This window comes from Calidris pugnax, unplaced genomic scaffold, assembly GCF_001431845.1.
Source record: "Calidris pugnax isolate Ruff unplaced genomic scaffold, ASM143184v1 scaffold11, whole genome shotgun sequence".
Taxonomy (NCBI): Eukaryota; Metazoa; Chordata; class Aves; order Charadriiformes; family Scolopacidae; genus Calidris; species Calidris pugnax.
The window spans coordinates 10,793,528-10,815,048 of record NW_015090803.1 but is presented as its reverse complement, the minus strand read 5'-3'; the positions used below and the strand labels follow the sequence as shown (position 1 = coordinate 10,815,048).

Here is a 21,521-nt window from a genome sequence, read left to right as displayed (position 1 = left end):
GTACAAAGGAAGCATAAAACATTCCCATTCTGAGCTGAAAGCATTTTACATTCATTTTGTCTGGGTCTGGATGACCTCATAAGCTTAGGGGCAAGAAATAGCAAGAGCAGAGTCTGACCACAATGCAGTGATATGTAGCTACATATCTACCTACATATCTAGCTACTACAAAGGTAAGTAGTGCTACATATAGATCACAAGAGTCCGAAGAGAAAAAGACAAAAGAAAAAGGGGATACAAAAAAAAAGGTAGAAACCGGTGAAAAATGGAAATAAATGAGGCCCAAGGAGTAATTTCCAGTGAGAAATACTTTCAAGAAAGCTGTGATCTTGTTGTGGGCAATTTACAAACAAAGGAGGTGAAAGATCTTCGATAAATTATTCATTATCCGCCAAGCTCTAATTAGAACACACCCACACATGTATGCAAGAGTTGAGGGGAACTTTTTTAGCTTGTATAAGCAGTTTTGATCTGTCTCCTAAAACGCTGTAGTAGGTTGCCAAAGTAAAAACATGGCACCTCAAGACTTGTCTCAAACTGGAGCTTTCTTAGGATGTTTATCTCAACAAACACTTTGAGGTTATCTCCTTGTGCCAAAAAACGCGCAGGTGAGAATTCTTCCTATAACAAAGGAATATGGCATCCCATAGATTGGATTGCTAATTGCAGCTATGTATTTTTTGATGACTGATTATGGCATTAAAATAATTTTCTATGTGAACACCTCAAGAAAAATAAAAAATTATACTTAATGATTGCAGTTCTTCAGAGCCTGCCAGAAGAACTGGATGCCTCAGGACAGACTCAGATAGCACTGATTCAGTAGAGGCACATAAAATCCATCTGTCCAGAGACTCCATAAGACAAATTTATCATTCAAGTCCAGCATTTTGAAGATCATATTCCAAAAACTATTGCTAGACTAATATTTAATTGATAGTCTTATCTGGCAGCAAAGTTATAACAGACTCTCTAGGCAGACTTTGAGTCAATCAATTGCAATGAGATTTGGTCTCCTATTCTATTGATGCCTGGACTTTCTTTTTTGCACAGAGGGTTGTCTTTGAGACCATGAATCTGATAATTCTCTCTATTATACCTGCACGTGAAGAACCACATGCACAAATGTTCCAAAAAGAGGTATTAAGCATTTGCATCTACTTGATTAGTATATGCAAGTAAAGTAGCTGCAATCAGACTCTTATTTGCTCTTCAAAATATGGCCTAAATTCCTGTAGAAAACAACAAAAAAAATAGATTCTAGCCAAAAAACGGGATTTGGAGACAAGTCTTTTCCTTTCTACCATGTTCCTGTCACAACTATCGTGAGGAATATGGATATGCTGGCAGAAGCAAAGCATGTTAAATGTTGCCGATACTCATGAATAATGATGAGTTAACCAAAATTAGGCATAGCCTAATCCCTGCCAGGGTGTGGAGGTACAGCAGCTTTGACACGTGGTGGAGCAGGACAGAGAAGCCCTTGCTCACGACTCAGACTTGAACCTCACACATTCCTAAGGAGGTATTTGCTGGTGGAGCTAGAGAGCCACAGGTGGCTGAGCCTGGTGGTGGCAATGTTATTCTTGTGCTTTAACTCTCTTAGTTTTTAAGCTCAAAAGAGCGTTTGAGCTTGACCAGTTCTGTATTCAATTCAGGTCATAAGGCTGCAGGTGAAAGGAAAGGATTTATGGCATTAGCAAAGGAAATATCCATGAAGCTATTCCAGGAGAGACATGATACTTTGAGAAGCTTTGGAAAGAGACTTTGTACCTGTGACCTGTGCAGTCAGGTTTTAAATATTTTAATATTAAAATATTGTTTTACCAGGACAAAGATTTCAGACATGAGAATCTCTGCACTTACAGAGCTGAATCCAGTGAGGGCAGGCCATGCCATGGCACCAGGAGAGTTAAAGCAATAGAAAATTTCCATGTAAACAAGGGATAGCAACTCCATTTCCTCTCAAATCCAGTTGTTTGCATTCAGGCCTCGCATTAAGAATAAACGATACAGGTGCTTGATTTCAAGAATGAGCGCTCTCCTCAAAACCTGTGCTCTAAGGTTCTGCCTCCTTTGTCATGTAAGTGAGCTACCCCTGCCTTTGTCTGTATAAGCCAAGAAAAAATGATATTCTTTTTTTTCTCTCATTGCATATGTTTGCGTAGTGATTACCTTTACAGCTAACAGATGCACTTATTTTAGGGTTCTCAAACAAACAGAAAACAAAAATCATCTTGTATCTGCATCTTTCTGAGACAGCCAGATGTGAAAGGTTTTCTGTAAGTTACTGAAGGAGAAAGTTTTTCTCTGCTTGCCTTCTGCATTAACGCTTTTGAATAATTGATTCCCTTCTGGGGAAAAGAAGCAGAGCGTTTTCCTCTACATGCTGATCACTTCTGAAACAAGATGCAAGATCTGATGGATCAAAACTCCTTTTAGGTCTGTATGACAAGGTCTGATCTCTTTAATTAATTAATTCCTAGTAACAAATAGCAGCCCCTCAGGCACAACATTTATTGGAATAAACCAATGTTTTATTTTGCTTTGTGGAGGAAGTGCAGAAACCACCTATGAAGAAAAACCTAAGACGTTGATAGAAGATTTTGAAAGGTATGCATAATTTAAGGATTACAGTAATTGTCATGCCTCCTATTCTTAGATTTCTTTCAAGTCAGGGGTGTGTTTAGTAGATTTGGCTCTTAAATGATAATACCTGTGAATTAGCTATTCATTCCTGTACCTAGATCTTTGCAAACCATAACACATTTATGGAAAGCAATCTTCTTCCATTTTCTAATTGCAGAGCTCGAGGGGTTGGGTTTTTTTTTTTGCTTCTGGTAGATGTTAAATGGTGGTTTCAGTTTGCCTATCCAACAGCAAAATTACAGCTGAAATTTCAGAACAGAATTTGAAAACATTTTCTTCTTGGCTTGTATTCTCCTCGTTCTGCATTCCCGGACGTGAAAACATCCCTTCATAAAGGCAGAGGAAGCAAGATCCCTGCCCTGAGAAGACGATAATTTAATCCAAATATAGAGGAGGAGAACAAAAAGATCAAGTGAAGAGGTGGTTGCAGATAGTGCCGGAAGGCACACCGAGTGAAGTCAAAGTGGAAGGAATACATCTGAAGAGAGTTTTGAAAGCAAAGGAGGAATTATCTTAATGAAGGGGTGGCTGATCCAAGTACAGAATGTTGCTGGAGAGCACATAGGACTCAAGGAGAGGAGGAAAGACAAAGAGAGCATTAGGAGAGAACTAGGTGAGGGCTATGCCTCATCCCCATTAAAAAGGGGTTGCTAATGTAATTTATGCCAATAAAAAGCAAGTGCTGGCAAAACCAATTTTTTCTTCATGAACACATCGGTTCAGCAAGTAATGAACAAGCAGCTTTAGAGAGAGATATATATATACATACACATATTTATACATACACACGCATATCTACAGAACTTTTTTGTCAAAGAAAGATGGCAAAAATATCAAGCAAACCTATTACAGAGCTGAAGACCCAAGAAATTTCCCGCGCAGACCTAGCCCAAATTATGCTAGAGGACAGTGGAGTGGACAGGAGACAGTCAAGACACCTCTCACTGGCTGAAAGACCTCTCCTTGCGTGCAGAAATATAGGCAGCCAGAAAATGAGGCAGCCTTGAAAAGACAAGGCATTTATTTGAATCCAACGTATAAAAGAAAGGGAGCCAAGGATGGGATGAAATACACAGTTATCAGAGGGGCAAGAGAGAAAAGGAAGGAAGCCGTGAAGCCTGTGATCCAAACCCTTGTGTATATCAGGTTCAGACTGTCGTCAGACGAATATGGGCTCTGATGATTTAATTTATGCTGAAAATAATCTTCTGATTCTGAACACTGCAGAGTTTCAGGTGAAAAAAAAGATATGTATACATTGAAAAAAGGCCATTAGCTCTTCTGTTAGAAGAATGTGTGACAATTTCAGCCCACTTGTGTTTACAAAACAAATATGTTAACTTTCGTGCTGGGTGTGGTGCTTTGTTCAGTTTTTGATGTGCCCTAATTACTCGCATTTATTCCTGCCCTTACAAAATTAATCTCTTTCAGCTCTCCTCCTGCTTCATCGGCTTTTCAGTAAAAATAAGGTAAATTACTTCACTTAGCTTCTGCTAATACTTAGAATAGTGCAATTTATTTGAACAACAGTAACTCACCAATTAATAACTAATCATACTGGTTAATTTTGTAATGGATTGTATAGATTTGTATTACACTTTTATCTACCAGTACTGATCAAGAACTGCAGCAGTCAGGAATTAAAGTTATTGTAGAATTAGAAATCAGACCTAATGTTTTGGGCTAGACACTGTAGTGACCTAAATTCAAAAGCTAATCCCTTTCTCAAGTATACGCATGGCAGTGATCGTGGGACAGGAGATTGTGATTTATCTTCACGAAGCCACTTCTCCTCCTTACAAATGACTCTTTCTGGAACGCTATCATCAAATAAGAGCATTATTTATTTATACAGCTCCCAAAAGTATGTTAAGCATTTGAGTGCAGAAGCAGGCAGGATGCAGAAGAGAGGCATTTTTTTAGTCTGACAGAAGCAAGATTTTGCACATCAATGTTAATTTTCCTTTTTTTTTTTTTTTTTGTTGGCAGTTTGTACAGCACAGAACACTGTTCTTTATCTCTTGGCAGAAAAGATTGGCAGGTGCTGCTAGATACCGTTTTAAAGGTACAGAGCACGGTACAGTATGCCAATTCAAAAATATTAACAACTTCTTCCAGGGGGAATTTCCCAGTGTTTTATTTGAGGCAAACTCAAGTCCAGTGCATCCTCTTTAATGCAAGAAAAAAGCTCAGAAATTACATTCATAGATCTTGTTCTGTAGAGCAGGACAAGTGCTGCTTCTTTTTTTTTCACTGGCAGACCATTAAGGCATCACCTTGACATGAATTTATTTATCTATTTGTAAATAAAAATGGAGCAACAGATATATTTCATTTTGAAATTGTCCCACATGGTTCCGTAATTAATTGGGCTCAACTGCTCTATGATTTCATTTGTTCCTATTAATGTGGAAGCACGTCAGAGCTTACAGAAAGTTAATCGCTGACACTAAGACATAGATGTTGAACAGCACAGTGCATCATTTCCCTGTTTGTGCTGAATGTGAATTACTGTGCCAGGAGAAACCTGAATGCTCCAGATCCCTCATACTTTCAAGCACAGATTTGCAGCGGTTTGAGTTGAAATATAATGCATTAAATCATTTGTATGTGTTATCTCAAGCATGAATTTGACCCATTCACCCTCTACAAGCTCCAAAGACAGAGCAGCCAGGTGGGCCAGGGGTGCAGGATAGGACTTGCCTGGGCGGGGAGGCAGGGATGGACTGATCCTCACCACCCTTCCTGGAGAAGCGTTCATAGATCACAGAATCTTCTAGGTTGGAAGGGACCTTAAAGATCATCTTGTCCAACCATCAACCTAACTTTGACAAAAATAGACACCCGCACAACAAACAAAAAGCAACACCATCACTAGACCATACCTCCCAGCACTAGATCAACCCGTCTTCTGAACACCTCCAGGGATGGTGCCTCAACCACCTCCCTGGGCAGCCCATTCCAATGGCTGAGAACCCTTTCGGTGAAAAATTTTCCCTAATACCCAGCCTGAACCTCCCCTGGCATAACTTGAGGCCATTTCCTCTCGTCCTGTCGCCTGTGACTTGGGAGAAGAGACCGACCCCCACCTCTCTACACCCTCCTTTCAGGTAGTTGTAGATTTTACAACTCCCTTCTGACTTTATATGTCTTCTCTTCCAGGTCCTTATCTAAGCCTCAATGTCCAGACCCCAGAGCTGGCCTAGGCAGCTGTAGGCAGGAGAGGCAAAAATTTGGCTCCAAAAAAATCATGTGGGGATGCCTGACTTTCCTCTATCCACCTCTGGCAGTGCCTGTGGTCCTGCTTCCAGAGGTACCCGGGCAGTGTGGGCCGGAGCTCCTGCCCTGCCCCAGCTCGCAGGCAGCCAAAATCCATGCACACCTCGTCCATGTACACATACACGTAGCAACAAGGCTGAGCTGGAGCAGGAGCTGCCATCCCTCCTTTGCACACAGCCTAAATAACCTGCAGATTTCCCTGCTTGGCCCAAAGGGGTTCAGATTCCCATCTTTCATAGCCAGGAGGGTACCAGGCTGCTGGCTGGGCTGGGTGGTTTGCTCAACCTTTCTCTGGGTGAAGCTGTGCCACCAGGCAGCACAAGAGGCACAGCTCCCACGCAGGGCATGGATTTTGCACTGAAAGAATGTACGATCAGCACCAGCATCCTACCACCAGGTGACAGCATTTGGGTCCTCCATAAACTTCTCCTCTCTTTCTGCCCACATGACGGTCGTGAAGGTGCTCTCCAAGAGAGAGACAGGAGATGAAACCTCTTCCTTATGCGGAAAAAGGTCCGAAAGCCACGGTTGCTCAGAGTGAATGTTTTGACGAAGCAGACCATTAAATGAGAGGTAACAACTAGTACTCTGCTTTTACTAAAAGAATAAAAAAAAAGCCAAACAGAACCCAAGAAAAAAAAAGTCAGTCCCTACTGTTCCCTGAAAAATATTAATTATAGGCACATACTGTATGTAGAAGATTTGAGGGTCAGGGTGCCAAGCAGCTGGCAGTGCATGACACAGCTCTGAGACAGGAACTTCAGATGTGACATCCCCAAACCCAGCAGGACTGCTTGGAGAAGGGGAGGAAAGGCAAGATCCCGAACTCAGAGTGGACCCTGCTCTTAAGATTATGGGTTAAGTGAGTAAGAAAGGAAAAAAAGAGAGAGGGCTTCACCCCTGGGGTGCTGGGCCAAGAGCTGCCTGGGTTTTGCAGCCAGCAAGAGAAGGAGAAGAGAGGAGGCATCAGCATTTTGGGAAGCAGTTAGCATTTCAGACTTCCTCAAATGCTCCTGTGTGCAGAGAAAGCTCTGTATAAACACTGTCCCTTTTCCAGCAGGGATTTTTGCCAATTTCCTCTGCTAAAGGCTGGCGTAATCCAGAACTGCAACTCCCAGCAGTCTCCGAGTTATTTTTTTCCCTCTGGCAGCTGGAAGAAAAGTTAACCCACTCTGCTCCTGGAGCTCCCACCACCAATCTTTACAGGTGCACCTAGATGCAAAAAGGCATTTTCTTTTTCTCCCACAAGGTTTTTCTCCAATGCTTTCCCCCCTCAAATACCACTTCTTCTCCAACTCCATCATTAAAAAGAAGTGATTACTGAAACTGAGGATACTTGTCAACAAAAGTTGCCTCCATTCTTAAAGGGCAGGATCAGATCAGAATAGGGGCAATGTGATGCATTTCGTTTTAAAGCTTGCCTGCAGAGAGAAATGGGATCTGACATCCCCAGAGTAGCATCTTTGGGTGTATAAGAACTGAATGAACTAAAAGAACTGGGAGGTGACGTAGGGGAATGATGAAAACCTCTGTTAATCCCTTGGAGATCTCTTGCAGTGAAAAGCAGCATCTCAAATGTGCCTCATTAATTTTTTGACAGCTGCTGGCGTTTGCAGAGTCACAGAAAATATTAAAGTCATAGGAGAGATAATGAAAGCACAAAGCCTAATATGATTTTCTTCAAGGCTGCCATGAATTGCTTATGAAGCCAGCACTGTCCCATCTGATGGAGAGCCGCAGACGTTTACTGTATCTTGTTGGTGCACACAGATGTGGTTCTGCTCATCAGGTACAATTAAAATCTAGAAGGACCTGGCCCTCTCCACAGGGATTTAGTGTGAAATGTTTGCAGGTCCTTCCTGGCTAATTTATAGAAATGAATGTAAAATGTAACAGAATATAGTTATAATTATATGCATATTGACTATGAAATTTTATCGTACTATTTAATTTTATAGAGAATAAAAAATAATTACAGCTGGCAAAATAAATCAGCAAGGAGTATTTTCCAATGTATTATCCTGACCTTATTTATGGGTGTATATATCTTTGCTTGCAGAATTTTCTTAAGTACAGTGTATATCTTTGCTTGCAGAATTTTCTTAAGTAAAAAGAAAAAGGAACAATTTGCAGCAGTTCTTAGTTACTTGTGCCAATTAGCCAGTTTCTAGAAAAGGCATTACTGTGAAGAAAAGGATGCATAAAGTTAAACCAAGCTGGCTTTGTCCTAATGAACCGCACAGAATGGGGGAAATCTCCACAAGTAGTGGTTGGCTGAGGATGCTCAGGCTTGGCCTCAGCTCCAGCAGCACTGATGGATGTGGCTGGTGCCCAGAGAGGCCAGGGAGCTGGGGCTTTGCTTCTTCCCTACCTGTCCCAAGCCCTGCTAAGCTCAGGGATCTCCTCTCCATCCCACCAGCACTCCTCACGAATGCCCAAAAGACAGACTACTGTGAAATGTGGCCCTCAGGCAGATATTCCCAAACCAGCAGTCTGGTGAATGCCTGTGAACAAGGTTTGTTACAGGCGAGCCCCCTGCCCAGCTGCTCTCAGAAAACACCAAGTGTCTTACGAATTCAAACAGGAGGCTCAGAGGGTGATGCATTTTTGAGAGGGATGCACACGCAGTTCGTTAGGTGTTAAGATCAGGACTCTCTTGCACTGAGTTAGAGAAAAGCAGGATTCTCTCTCCCTCCAGTCCCCTCAGCCCGTCCTGTGTGCTTTTGCTAAAACTTAAACTGTAAAGCCGTCACATAAAAATCCTCCCAATCCCTCTTCATTACCAATGAGGTATAACCTGACCAATAAAGGCACTTAAAAAGCAGCAATGTCTACTACCAAACAGTTCAGACTTGTGTATATCACTAGACACTTATTTCTGTCCCTCCTGCAGACACCTGATTGCCACTTGGAACCTGCTGGGTTGTCTCTCTTAAAACCTCTTGTTCCTTAGACCCTATACTGGGACCTCCATGGGCACAGTCTGTCATAGGTGCTATTTATTATGTTTGTACAGAGCCCAGTATGGTGGAGCCTGTGTGTTGGCAGACTTCTGTTCCTAAGATGCTAAATAAAATGTGCTCCTGTCTTGGAAATCAAATGGGAAACAGAACATCATTATGCCATGGCATAAACCCCCAGTGCTGTGTGCAGAAAGGTGTGGAAAGAGGCAAGAGGGCAGATCTGAAGAATGGACTATCTCACATAAAGGTTTGGGCTGAGAGAGGTCTGTAGGAGTACGGCCAGCATGATAAATGCAAACAAGTAATGTTGGGGTTTTTTTAACTATTTTTTATAACACAGATTGTATGATACAAGGGGCAATTAAATTATCAGAAAGCGGATTGCCTCGAGCAGAGTGTGAGGACATTGTGGGCATCTAAGGTTCGAAAGGGAATTGGATGCATTCGTAGGAAATAGACTCGGGGAGAGCTGATAAACATGATGGTCCAGATGCCACCTCTGGCAAGGGCAGACCCTGTGCTGTGCACTGCCAGAAGCTGGGGAAGGATCCTGCCCTGCCACGTACGCTCTTTGCATCAGCGCTGGGAATAAGTAGATGTAACAGCTGATGTAGTTCCTGTTTACAGGCTGCAGAGATCCAAACACTAAGCAACAACAGCTGAAAGTCCGTTTCCTATTGAAAATAGCAGTGAGAATGTGAAGTAGCTGAGCTCTGGAGGGACATTTCCTTGCAGACCCTGACACAGGGGGCCTCATGCAGAGGCAAGTGCTGTGACACCTCGGTGATTGCTATAAGCAAAGCCTCTGAAATCCATCGCTGCTGGGGAGTAATGCTGAAGGTTGTCAGAACCTCCCCTGCAACATGTAACTTCTTCCTGCACCACCAAAGAAATCTTTCACTTCCTTTGGTGTGTGAATTTTCATCGATACTGTAAGTTGTTTCTCAGACAGATGGAGTGCTTGAGTCAGTCCTCCTGTCATTTTCTTTAATAGCAAAATGGGATTTGCTGGGTTTTCCAGGAAGAGGGAGGAATAATTTTGATAGCTCTTCCATGAGATCTCCTGGATCGCTGACTAAAAAGGTCAGAATCACACCCGATAAAAGAGCAGAAAAACTACCGTTCTAGACCAAGAAATGTATTTCTGGCCCTCACTATGATTTCAGATGTTTAGAATATAGCTGTTGCATTAAAAAAATCTGTATTACACCATATACAAATGCAATTTATAAATAGACACATTTGGGGAAGTGTCTTTGCTCCTCATTTATCCAGGGCATATGGACTAGTGTGATGATAAACTCAGTACATGCACATTCAGGATCTCTGGTTAGGCTAAATGTTTGCCTGATTCAGCATAGCATGCTTTAATAATGTAATTCAATTCTTCCTCATTTTTAATGTTATTTCAGCCCGTTAACATAATTTGGTGAGCTATTATAGTTGTTACAGCTGCTAGTTTTGCCCTTAATACTGATTTCACTTATGACCTCAGTCAGAACTAGATTTAAAGTTTGAGATGATGTAAGTGAATAAGGATTATTAGATTTATTCATATGGCAATTTAAATAAGAAACTGCCTGGCTTAGAATAAACGGTAAATGAAAAATGCATGTGATTTATAGACCTGTCCATTTTAAAGATTTATACATAGAGTAGGATGATTAAGTAAGAGACAGACCTGATTATATGAAATATGTAATTTTTGTAATGCAATATTGGAAAGCAAGCTGCTAAACAGCACCAGCATAACAATCATTGCCCAAACAGCTTTTATTACAATATTAGTGTACAGCTGGTATGCAGTCATGTAAACACAAGCAGCAGGCCTCCCACCCTTTCTTTTCCTTGACAACTGGTGGATGGTGGTCTGTTCCCATGCAGAGCATCTCCCCCCCTCAGTGGCTGTGGTAAGGCTGGGGGGCTGTGGTGGCCTCCAGGCTTTGTCTACCCCTCCCATCCAAGAGCTCCCTTTTCCTACGTGTCGTTGCTTTCCTATGAATGTGTGTCCGAGCGCTCCCAAGGCCGCGTGCCAGGATTACTGATCTCCTTCCATTAAACTCTCCTGCATCAGAAATACATATCTCCGATACTTGGCAGAAGCAATTGTGTCTCTCCCTCGGGACCTGAGGAGGTCCAGATGCATCATCACAGAAACAACGGGATCAGCAAAAATCCTTCCGGTCTTCTACTATATACCAGAAAGAACAAGCTCTGCATTTGTTCTCCATCAAGCTTGAAGAGAAAAAACAAAAAAAAAAAACCCCAAAAAAAAAAAAAACCCCAAAAAAAAAAAAAACCCAAACAAACAAACAAAAAAGTTTTTCCTTTCATGGTTTTTAAGGCTGGAAGAAGCTGTTGTAATTATTTACTCTCCCTACGTGTATAAGGCAAGCCATTCAGCAGTTCCAGCCATCTCCTTCTTTAGTTCAGGACTGGATAAAGTCCTAAAACTCACTGTTAATACAGGAAAAGGCCTTCATGAATAACACAGGTGAATGCTGCTGTAACACCCCTCATGTCAGAGGATTGCTACAACCTCTTGTGCCTCCTAAGGCACTACCTGATCCCGTAAGAATAAAACACTACTACTTGTGGTTATTGTGGCATTTTTGTGCGTACAGATGTGGAGATCTGAAGACCACATGGGAAACATCCATACACTGCGTATGGATGGGATATTAGGCTATGCCATTCGACGTGAATTAATACACTTTTTATGAGAAAGCTTAATAAATGTGTTCCAAACCAGGGGGTCCTCCATAACATAATTTGCATGAAACAGAATTGACCCAGAAAATTTTAATCTAAATCCCAATCTGATTTGTATGAAGTAATTTAATTTCCTCCCTAGTAGTTATATGGATTTTATCAATTATAGCAATTAAATTGTCAAGCAGATTTATTGACCAGTCATCTACAAGAAACTTTCTTTGATGTACTATTCTGGTATCATCAACTGGTCATGCATGTCTACCCTTAGTTTTTGGTGTCATTACATGCAGATGAATACTCAAAAGAGAAGGTTTTAATAAATGAGCGGTGTGAACCAAATTTGGAAATGAGGATGGAAAGCTCCTTATTTTGAATTGCAGACACAAAATTACAGGTAATGGCAGAGGCAATCAATTTAGATGCTTAGCCACCCTACGTGGAAAACACACATTTGATTTCTGACCTCAGCGTTGGACCTCAGTTAGAGATCTCCGTGCTAATCACTGTTATCTAAATGTAATCATTCTTGCCAAAATGCACATCCAGTTCATTTTAAATATAAAAACTGAGGCATGAAATTAAAGGTTGGTTTTGAACTCGGCAAGCTATTTTTTTCAGTACATTGGATTTTCTCTGTTGCCTGAGTTCTAGACAAGTGGCAAGTCTTCCTGAAATAACCTTATTACCCATCTTGAATAATTTTGTTATTAACATAAATTTTAATTTGTCAGAACAGATTACCAGAATCAGACATCTTGCTTCCATTGAGTGAGTCACGGTGAGACTTTGGATTTCTTCGTAACCTTTTCTTAATTTTCTTCTACAAGTTTGCCAAGAAAATGAGAATAATACTGGAAGAAAGTTAAGAAGTTACAGGTCTTTGTAGTCAAGGAAAAACCAGAAGAATGTAGCTGCTAAATAAGGGGATTGCTGTGAAACAGATTCAGAAGTCTAAAGGAAAAAGCAAATGCAAATAATGAACTTGAGTGCACTGGAGTGTTTTGGTCCCCATTTGGTTACTGCGGCTGGACAAGGGACAATGGCAGGCAGCCTCCTCTCCCATTAGGGGTTCAGAGAATACACACCATAGCCATTAGCATGTTTGCTCTCCTAGAATATTCTTCTAGAACTAAGGTTTTTTTAGAAATACTAGGCATCCAGCATGGATAAGAGAAGACAGAGTTATCTGCCGTCAATAAAACTAAGCCCTGTGGTGCTGCTTGCAGGGAACCAGAAATCTGGTGGTGGGTATTACTTCCTATTATGACTAAACCTAACATTTTGCTTTTCACTGTTGACATAGGAAGTCTGAATTTTTGGTTCTTGTCACTGTAATGCTTAAACTTAGTCTTAAAATATTTTGAGAAGTTTGTAAAAAGCAATAAATGGCATGAGACGGTAAACAGAGCTGACACGTGGAAGACAAAGACCTTTTGGAAAGAAAACAACTTGTTGAAGCATCGAAGAGCCACTTGGACTGTTTCAGAAATACTTGGCCACATGCATAATCTCAGTATTTTTGGTAAGTGAGACTGTGAAAGCATGCTTTAGCCAACAGCTCTGTATCACTCTAGTGAATGATGTCATGAAAGCCATTTCATGATGAATATATGATGAAAGATAAATAACAGCTAGCTGTGTCAGTGCTAAATACAGATCAAATGTGCCTCTTCAGCTGCTTGATGGCTCAGGACTGTTCCTCTGTCATGCTTACTCTTTCCAATTCCACATCTGTGGTCCCTGCTTTTCCCAAATATTTCACAGCCCAATGTGCATTTGAAAAATAAAGAATAAGGGAACCAAAAGGTTAATACTCAAGCAAACAGTGTGGGAGAAATTTCTTCTTTGGACAGGTAGTTGGTTGCTAGAGTCCAGGACAGCAAATTCAGCTGCAGCCAGGACTATGCTGAAGGCAATAGCCCAGATGTTGAGTTGCATTAAAGCCACGCTAAGCAGGTTAGGAAGTAGGAGAAAAAGTTGATCCCAGAGAAGAAAGAACCATTATTAAATGAACTTGTTCATCAGGCACCCTGGGAGGAGGGAAGCAAAGTCAGGAACAAGGTCTTTACCTTGGCCATGTGACCCTTCTCCAAAAGAAGACTGACAGATCTCCTTCAGTCTCAAACAAAGTGGTGGGGGGGATATGGGTGGCCAGCAACTCACGTGTCCTGCTCTGCTGGCTCCTTTCATCCATGAACACTGGCCATACTGCCTCATGGGCTGCGGAGCATGCAGCACCTCGGTGGGTTACCCAGCAGATGTCTCTGCTCTGACACTCAGGCTCTACACTGACCCACAGGCTCATCAAGTTTGGTTTCTTTTTTCATTGCCTCCTGTGGAAAGCCATGCCATTCAGACCTTTAAAAACATCCCCTAACTAACAAAAAAAGTGCCCCGGGTTCAAAACAGTGTCAAGTTTTCGCTAACATATCCTTGCGTTAATTCTTTAAAGAAGGAGAAGGGCTTGGAGAAGTGCTTAAGAAAGTGGTGGTTCTAATTTAATTATGGGATCCAAAATCAATTTTATACTCAGGAATAACTTTTACTCTATTATTTCTGTGAGTTCGATACACACTGAGGCAGAAGAGAGTGATTCAGCCAACATAACGTTGGCACATAAATGCAGGTAGCAGCCTCTGTCACTAGCAGACCCTGTGTGCTTTGGTGGCTCTTCAGATATTATTGTTGTTCCTATTGTTATTATCCTTGTTGGCATTTTAGCAACAGCAACCACATTAAGGGTTTTAAAAAAGATATGAGGTGCAGGATCTCAGCAGATATAAGGGGGTTTAGCTTTTTATTTAGGCATGCATAGCTGGTGTCTTCCAACGTGCTTATCACTTGGAGGAATTGGTGCAGAAGATGTTTGGCAAAAGGTTTTCAGTCTTGCAGTAGTAAATTGCTTTGTGTAACATCCCAACCATAAAGGAAGCCACAGGAGAAGACAAGCAGATGCCTGAATGAGACTGATACTGGTGCTGAAAACATCAGAAAAATATGAAAAAGAGATGCTACCCAAATGGTGTCCAGGTAAACTTAGCATTAGCAAGGACTCTGTTTGCAAGCAGCTTCCAAGAGAAAAGGCTGTATGATACACGTATGGCTTCAACATATATTTGATCTAATCATGGTGAAGATCCAGTCACTGCAAAGGTGGCAGCTGTTGTACTAATCTAGATCAATACGACTTTTTCTACCTTTTCCACAGTTTCTCCGGAAGCATCCCAAAGCCAAACAGGTTGGGTACCAGCTGGGTGCATTGTTGGCACATAGCAATTTAGTATGAGAGATATGAGAATCTAGTATGAGTCATATAGATTTAATAAATCAAAAAGGAAGAAGAGAGAAAAAGATATTTAGGAACTTTTAAAATGTTTAAAAGATACACTTACGAAAATTTGTAAGCAGGAGTAGGCACTGAAGTAAGTTTCAAAAATTGCTCAGGCAACTAGCAATAATATAAATGCAGCTTGAGTAAGAAACCTCAGAGCTGAAATGTTTTTTTTCCAGGCATAAGAAAATATTTTCTGACAGCTGTAGTTTCCTAAACGCCTAAGAATCAATCTTTTGACCTGGTACAGGCCTCTGCCTAAGAGAAACTCCCACGTTCCAGTTGAAATCTCCAGCCTAAGCTAAACTCCTAAAATTGCTAAATCATTTAAGACTGAGGTAAGTTTCAGAGCTATGTAACTCTTCTTGTTCCAGTAAATCCAACTGAGTCAAAGCGTATTTGTCATTTAGCAGTGAACTCCATTGATGGCTGGATGCTCTCTTTCCAAGTGCTGCAGCTGCAAAATACAATGCAGTCTCCCCTTTCACCTTGCACTATCTTCCCTTTCTATCCTGGGTTTCTACAGTCTCGGTGACAAATTGTTCCTGGCATACCACTGCATCAATAAATAAAAAGAAACCAAATATTAAAAGGTTTGATTCTTCCAAAATCTTTAGCTGTACAGCAAACAGATCTTGAAAGCACCAAGTGCTCTGTCTTTCCTATTTTCCTTGACTTTGGTAGTTAGTAGCCAACAGCAGCCCAGAACTTCAGGCTTTCAAGATTGTCAAGACAGTGACTGCCTCCAAAAAGTCAGGACCTCTTATCACATCACGCATCCTTGGATCCCACAGATGCCACCTCCATGGAAGTGATAGCTTCAACTGAAAAAGAAATGGAAATGTAGTCTTCTCTACTCATAAGTGCCAGCCATGTGTAGTAAGCAATGGTTTTTGTCCTCCTCCCTTCCAAGTTTCCAAACAAAGCTTACTCATTCCTGCTACTTGTATCAAATAATTTTATTTTCTGCATTTCAGCATATTTTGTTCTGCTTAAGATTGCTTAGAGGTTTTCCTCCTTGGCTTTTTTTTTTTTTTTCCATCTTCTTTGCCTTGGCTTTCAGCTGGTGTCCCTGCTGGGCTTTTTGTTGTTGTCTTATAGGGTTTTTTTATATGGAAGGATCAATCACTTCTTATCTATCACCCTCTCCAGGAAGAAGGCAAGTGTTCCTCAGGTCACAGCTGTTACTTCCACTAGCCCTGTGCTCTGAGTGTATCTCTGTACGTGTGAGCCATCTCCTGTTCTGGCACATGCCATTGTGACTGGGTTGGTAGGAGGAGTTCCTGCTGAGCGGTGGCCTCAGCTGGCCCCCAGCTACCATCTGAAGAAGGAAGAAGGCAGTAAGGCACAGATTCAAAACAAGCATGTAGGTGCCTAACACCCATCTGTAGAGGGTTGCTACCAATTGTTCTTGCACTGAGATCCATCGATGTAACGAGAAGGTGCCCACAGAAGAACAAAGGGTGGATTTTCCTGAACAGAGGCTACGGGGCCAGGGCAAATGGCCTCCCTCATGGAGGGTGGAGAGGGAGCTGAATCCTCTCCAGGCACACCTCAAAGGAGGCAATGCTGGGCTTGGGAGGGATGCTATTTCTTTAACTGTATGCCAAGGAGGGAAAACAATACCTTCTTGGTTTTAAAAGGAATTTATTTTCTTTTCTCCAGATGGTAAAGAGAAATATACTAAGTAGGTGGGCAAGGGTGTCAGGCAAAAGAGAAAACCTGGGCCCATCATGTCTCAATGGGAGCCTGCTGTGCATACACAGAGCACCAGCAAAAGGAAGGACAGTCTGGGTAAGGGTTTGGAGAAATAGAGTCAGCAGCTGGTTTCAGTTGCCAGGATGAATCCAAGGGCCGAGTTGCAGCTTCACATCACTTCTTGTTGCACGCTGAGCTAGTTCAACGTGTGAATGGTTGCTGGGATGTCCACAAGACAAAGCTTTTTACTTTTTCCATATCTTGAGCCTTGGGTCTTTCTGTGTTAAGAAATAGCTGACTTTCCACCCCTGAGTATATATATATCTGTATATATCCTTTGCAAGGGGATGTGCTGGGAGGTGAGGCATGAAAGCATGTACAGGTTACAGACCTGTTTAGGACGATTTAATGAGCCACTCTCCCATGAGCTGTGTCCAGCTCTATAAACCGCAGCCTCAGCGGCACTAATGCAGCTATTTCAGACCCCTACTACAAAGGATTTGTAGTTAAGAGTTGAATAAGATGCATAATCCATCCAGGTATTTACATGATGATTTTTCTGTATAGTATCTGTGTATCTGACATAAGGAGAGCTGGTTTGAGCTATGTGACACAGGTGTGACATGTAGAAAAGCGGGTCCCAGATGTGTGCTCAGCTTGTGCCATTTGATTCAGAACGTGCCAGACCTTGCCACTACAGATTCATTCTGTTTTTCTCCTTTCTGCCCACACAACCTTTTAATGAATTAATTTTTTTTTCAAAGCACAGGGCAAAAAATTGGCCAAAATTAACAAAGGAGGTTTTTTTCTATTTGTTTTATAGATAATACTGCTAGGACTGATAACTGAAGTTCCTTATGCATAGAAGGGTTCACAAGAGAGTGGTTAACACCAGTACCAATTGTAGGATCTCTTACACTGCAAGAAGGATGAAAGTAAAATTAGAACAGGGGCAGCCATTAGGAAAGTAATAAAAATATTGCCACTTGGTCGCAGGCAGGGTGAGAAATTAATGGGATGGTGAGAAACCAGTCAGATAATAAAGTAGGGAAATGATTACAGTCCAAAACTAAGTGACAAATGCTTGACATTCGTATGTTTGTGACTGTCAGTACCTGCCTGCTCCAAATAAGGGTCCGAAATTAAATGTTTGCATCATTGTAGATAGATACTGTGAGCATTTCTACCCCATCGCTCAGCCTCCACCATAAATGCTGTTGTGCTAAAGAGCCAGTCCCTCTGTTTCAGTGCTGGCACGGAGCACAAAGGCACGCTGGGGAGCCACGCACCCATCTAACACCACAGAATCAATACCACGTAATTGAGTAACGTATTTATTAAAGCTGATGTTAATGCTTCTCCGAGAGAAGATTATCCATGAATTGCTTACCTTGATTAAAAGCATGCCTCACAAGAAGCAGGTTTATAAATTGAAATAATCAGAAATGATGCATGAAATGTCACATGGAAGAAAGTTTGTTGATGTTTTATTAAACAAAATAAATCATTAGAATTTAGCAATAAGGAAAAAATGAACAGCTATTTCCCAGATTCACCGGATGTAAGACTAGCAGAGTATTTCAAACTACCAAGAGATTCTCTGGAATAAGCGGCTACAGATGCATTTAAGAGCTGTAAACAGCTGAGAATGTAATCTCAGGTCACTTGCAGCTCCATGTATGGACACACAGGCAGTCTTTGTTCACTCATCATTCAGACCAGCAGTATGGTGAAAACACTTACCCAGGCTGCATGCCCAACTTTCCCTTCTGCTGGGATGAGCCTGGGGACCACACGCCACAGGGCCCAACTCTCTATTTGAATAACTCAGGAGAAACTCTGCAAAGTTACCCTATGGCAAATTGAGGTAAGAGAGAAGAAGGCCTTTCTTTTTACATCATAGCATTTTTCACAGACTCAGATCAAGCCTTTAGTTAGGATTAGAGAAGTTGGTTGTCTCTTTCCCTGAACCCTGAGCTGCCAGAGCAAAGCAAACTTGTATAAATTGATGTTTGCTGTTGTGCTGAACTTGATTAAGTGGTTTGGGAAGATCTCTTAAGGGGTTCATGCTAAAAGAAGTGTTCACTCTACAACATCATCTATGTAGTGGTCTTTGCATTGATTTATTAGTAAACGTGCACAGAAATAATACTGACTTCACGGGTCAGGATGAGGGACTGACTACCTGTGTAGGCAGAGTGACTTGGGAAAGAGCTGAAGGTTGATTGAGAGGGCACACGAGCTCTCTGGCACTGACACCTTCTCTGTGGGACACTCACAACTGAGCACACCCTCGTGGATCACTGTTTGAGCTCAGGATTTTGATCTCCTGGACACTGGAAGCCAGAGACCTGAACAGCATGCCTAAATCTACCACCGGAACATCTCTTGTGAGTGAAGGTTGTCTCCAATTTGGGGTGACTGGGCCAACCGGACAGAGGCTTCAGCTTCTCCCTAGTGGTCCATGTGTGCCGCTGAGGGTCTTAAGGATTAAAAATTCAAAACTCCATTCAGATGAAAAATTAACAGTCTAAAGCAACAGCAATGGTGCAGAGCTTCTGCACCCTCTTAACCATTTAAAATCCATCATCTTTTTAAAAGAAAAGACTAAGCCATTAAAGGGGCCTGTTGGATGAAGGTTGTTGTAGTGGCCTACGGCGGCCACGGAGAGGTTCTTGTTCCCCTTGGGGAATGAGATGTGCCAAGCTGCAGGCCAAGTGCTGGGTCAGGCAGGAGGGTGACCTGTGATGGTGTACAACCACTGTGCTTCAGGTTGTACTGGACGTGCACTGGGCATGGCCGCTGAGAAGTTAAAGGAAACACAGCACTGGTTTCTAGCCCTGAGATGTGTCAAAACATCCCCCAAGGTCCTCTCCCACACCACAGTGTATCCGCTACATGCTCCTTCTCTTATCCATCTCTTGCAAGAAGGTCTATAGGCCATATTCAATTGTCAAGTATTTTCTTATCGTTAGAAGACTTGATCTACAAGCTTAAGAATGACGTGCAAAGATTTTGATTGTGCTGCAACAACAACAACAAAAAAGGGGTTAACACCAGTGAACAACATGGAATGTAAGGACTTGTGGTGAAGGTCTGTCTTGGCGTTTGTGCCCTGAATCATAACGCGTAAATGCATTTTGCTTAAGACACATTCAATTTTCTTTTTCAACAGCAAAATCATCATTTTTACCTTCAGTTACACTTCCACTTAAAAAGCCAGAGATCCTACTCCGGTGTGGGAAAAAAAGCTGGCAATGGAGGACTGTACCAGATCCCAGTTCATTTGGAATTTTGAAAGAAAACTGTTAATTTATTGGAATACAAGAAACAAGGCACAGGAAAACGCTAGGAGTATTGTAACACACCCATTGCATAGTATCACACTGAGCACAACGAAAAATGGAAATGTCACCCGTGATAATAGAGAAATGAGGAACTGCACCCCTTACACAGGCAGTTATCACTGGAGAAGTGACACTCTCAGGGTCTGCCCAAACAGCCTCATGCCTTGTAAATGCCAAAACAAGCCTGAAACGCTCCGATAAGCAGAAGTGATGAGAAGCGATAAAAGGACTTTTGAGAGGACAGAGACAAGAGAACAGCTGGAAAAGATATCTCTAAGATGTGCGAGAGTGAGTTTGGGTAGGGCCAGGCAGGCGGGTTGAGGAAAACGCAGTTCAGTAGGTGGGAAAGCAACGGCATTGGATAGATATTTAGAGACCAGGCTGATTGCAATTAAAACCTACACCTGTATTTGTTTTCTCTTTTATTTGAGGATTCTAAAAAGCGAGGAGGGAGGGAGAATATTTACTATTAGAGGCAGGTAGAGAACTGCTTTGCATTTTTATATTTTTCAAAAAATTTATTTAAATTTATTTTTTTCTCCCTTTAGCTCCCGTCCCTTTCTAACCCGCCTCCTTTATTCCCAGCCCTCTCCAGCCACCGGAGGCGGTTACTCCCCATCTCCCGGGGCAAGCAGGGAGCCCCCAGGACACAGGTGGGTGTTATCTCCCGGGATGCTTGGCTGGGCGGCGGGGTGCGGGGGTACCGGGGTCTCCGTCCCGCGTCCCCGACACTTGGCTGGACGGCGGGGTGCTGGGGTGCCGGGGTCCCCGGTCCCGCGTCCCCGACACTTAGCTGGTTGGCGGGGTGCGGGGGTACCGGGGTCCCCGTCCTGTGTCCCCAACACTTGGCTGGGCGGCGGGGTGCGGGGGTACCGGGGTCCCCGTCCTGTGTCCCCAACACTTGGCTGGGCGGCGGGGTGCGGGGGTACCGGGGTCCCCGTCCTGTGTCCCCAACACTTGGCTGGGCGGCGGGGTGCGGGGGTACCGGGGTCCCCGTCCTGTGTCCCCAACACTTGGCTGGGCGGCGGGGTGCGGGGGTACCGGGGTCCCTGTCCCGCATCCCCCGTCCCGCCCCCGCGCCGCCTCCCGCCCGGGGGCCGGGCCGGTGCGGGGGCGGCGTGTGTGTGCGTGTGTGTTGGTGCTGGGCTGCGGGAGAGGAGGAGACGGTCGGTCTCACCCCCCCCACCCCACGCACACGCACCCCGGACGAGGCGCGTCGGCTGTCGGGGCGGTGCGGGAGGGGGGGTGTGTGTGGCTACCGCCGGGCAGCCATGGGCCACCGAACCCCCGAGCCTCCTCGGGCTCGGCTGGCAGCCGGAGCTGCCCTGGCGAGTGCCCCCCCCCGGCTCTCGGCCCCGGGGCGAGCGGAGGCGCCCGGTCCTGCCCGCCCCGTCCGGGGGAGCCGCCCCCGGCCCCGCCGCGGGAGGAGGAGGAGGAGGATGGGGCGGCGGCTGCCCCATGGCGGAGGTAAGGAGGGCGGCGGGACGCCCCCGGGGCCCGGGGAGACGCGGGTCTGCCCCGTCCGCCCCCCCGGCTCGG

General features: G+C 43.4%; 1 protein-coding gene across 4 annotated transcripts in view; it reads left to right on the top strand.

The window, feature by feature from the left end:
• Window positions 1-20,274: 20,274 nt before the first annotated feature.
• NFE2L3 (nuclear factor, erythroid 2 like 3) overlaps window positions 20,275-21,521 on the top strand; it is a 12,661-nt gene continuing 11,414 nt past the window's right edge. The window contains exons 1-2 of one of the 4 annotated variants that reach the window (XM_014937650.1): window positions 20,275-20,322; window positions 20,568-20,635. Coding sequence is in view for 2 of the 4 variants with exons in the window: in XM_014937647.1 (XP_014793133.1) it covers window positions 21,441-21,449 (9 nt within the window). In the remaining 2 variants the exon portion in view is untranslated. The other 3 variants (XM_014937649.1, XM_014937647.1, XM_014937648.1) reach the window with 3 other exon arrangements.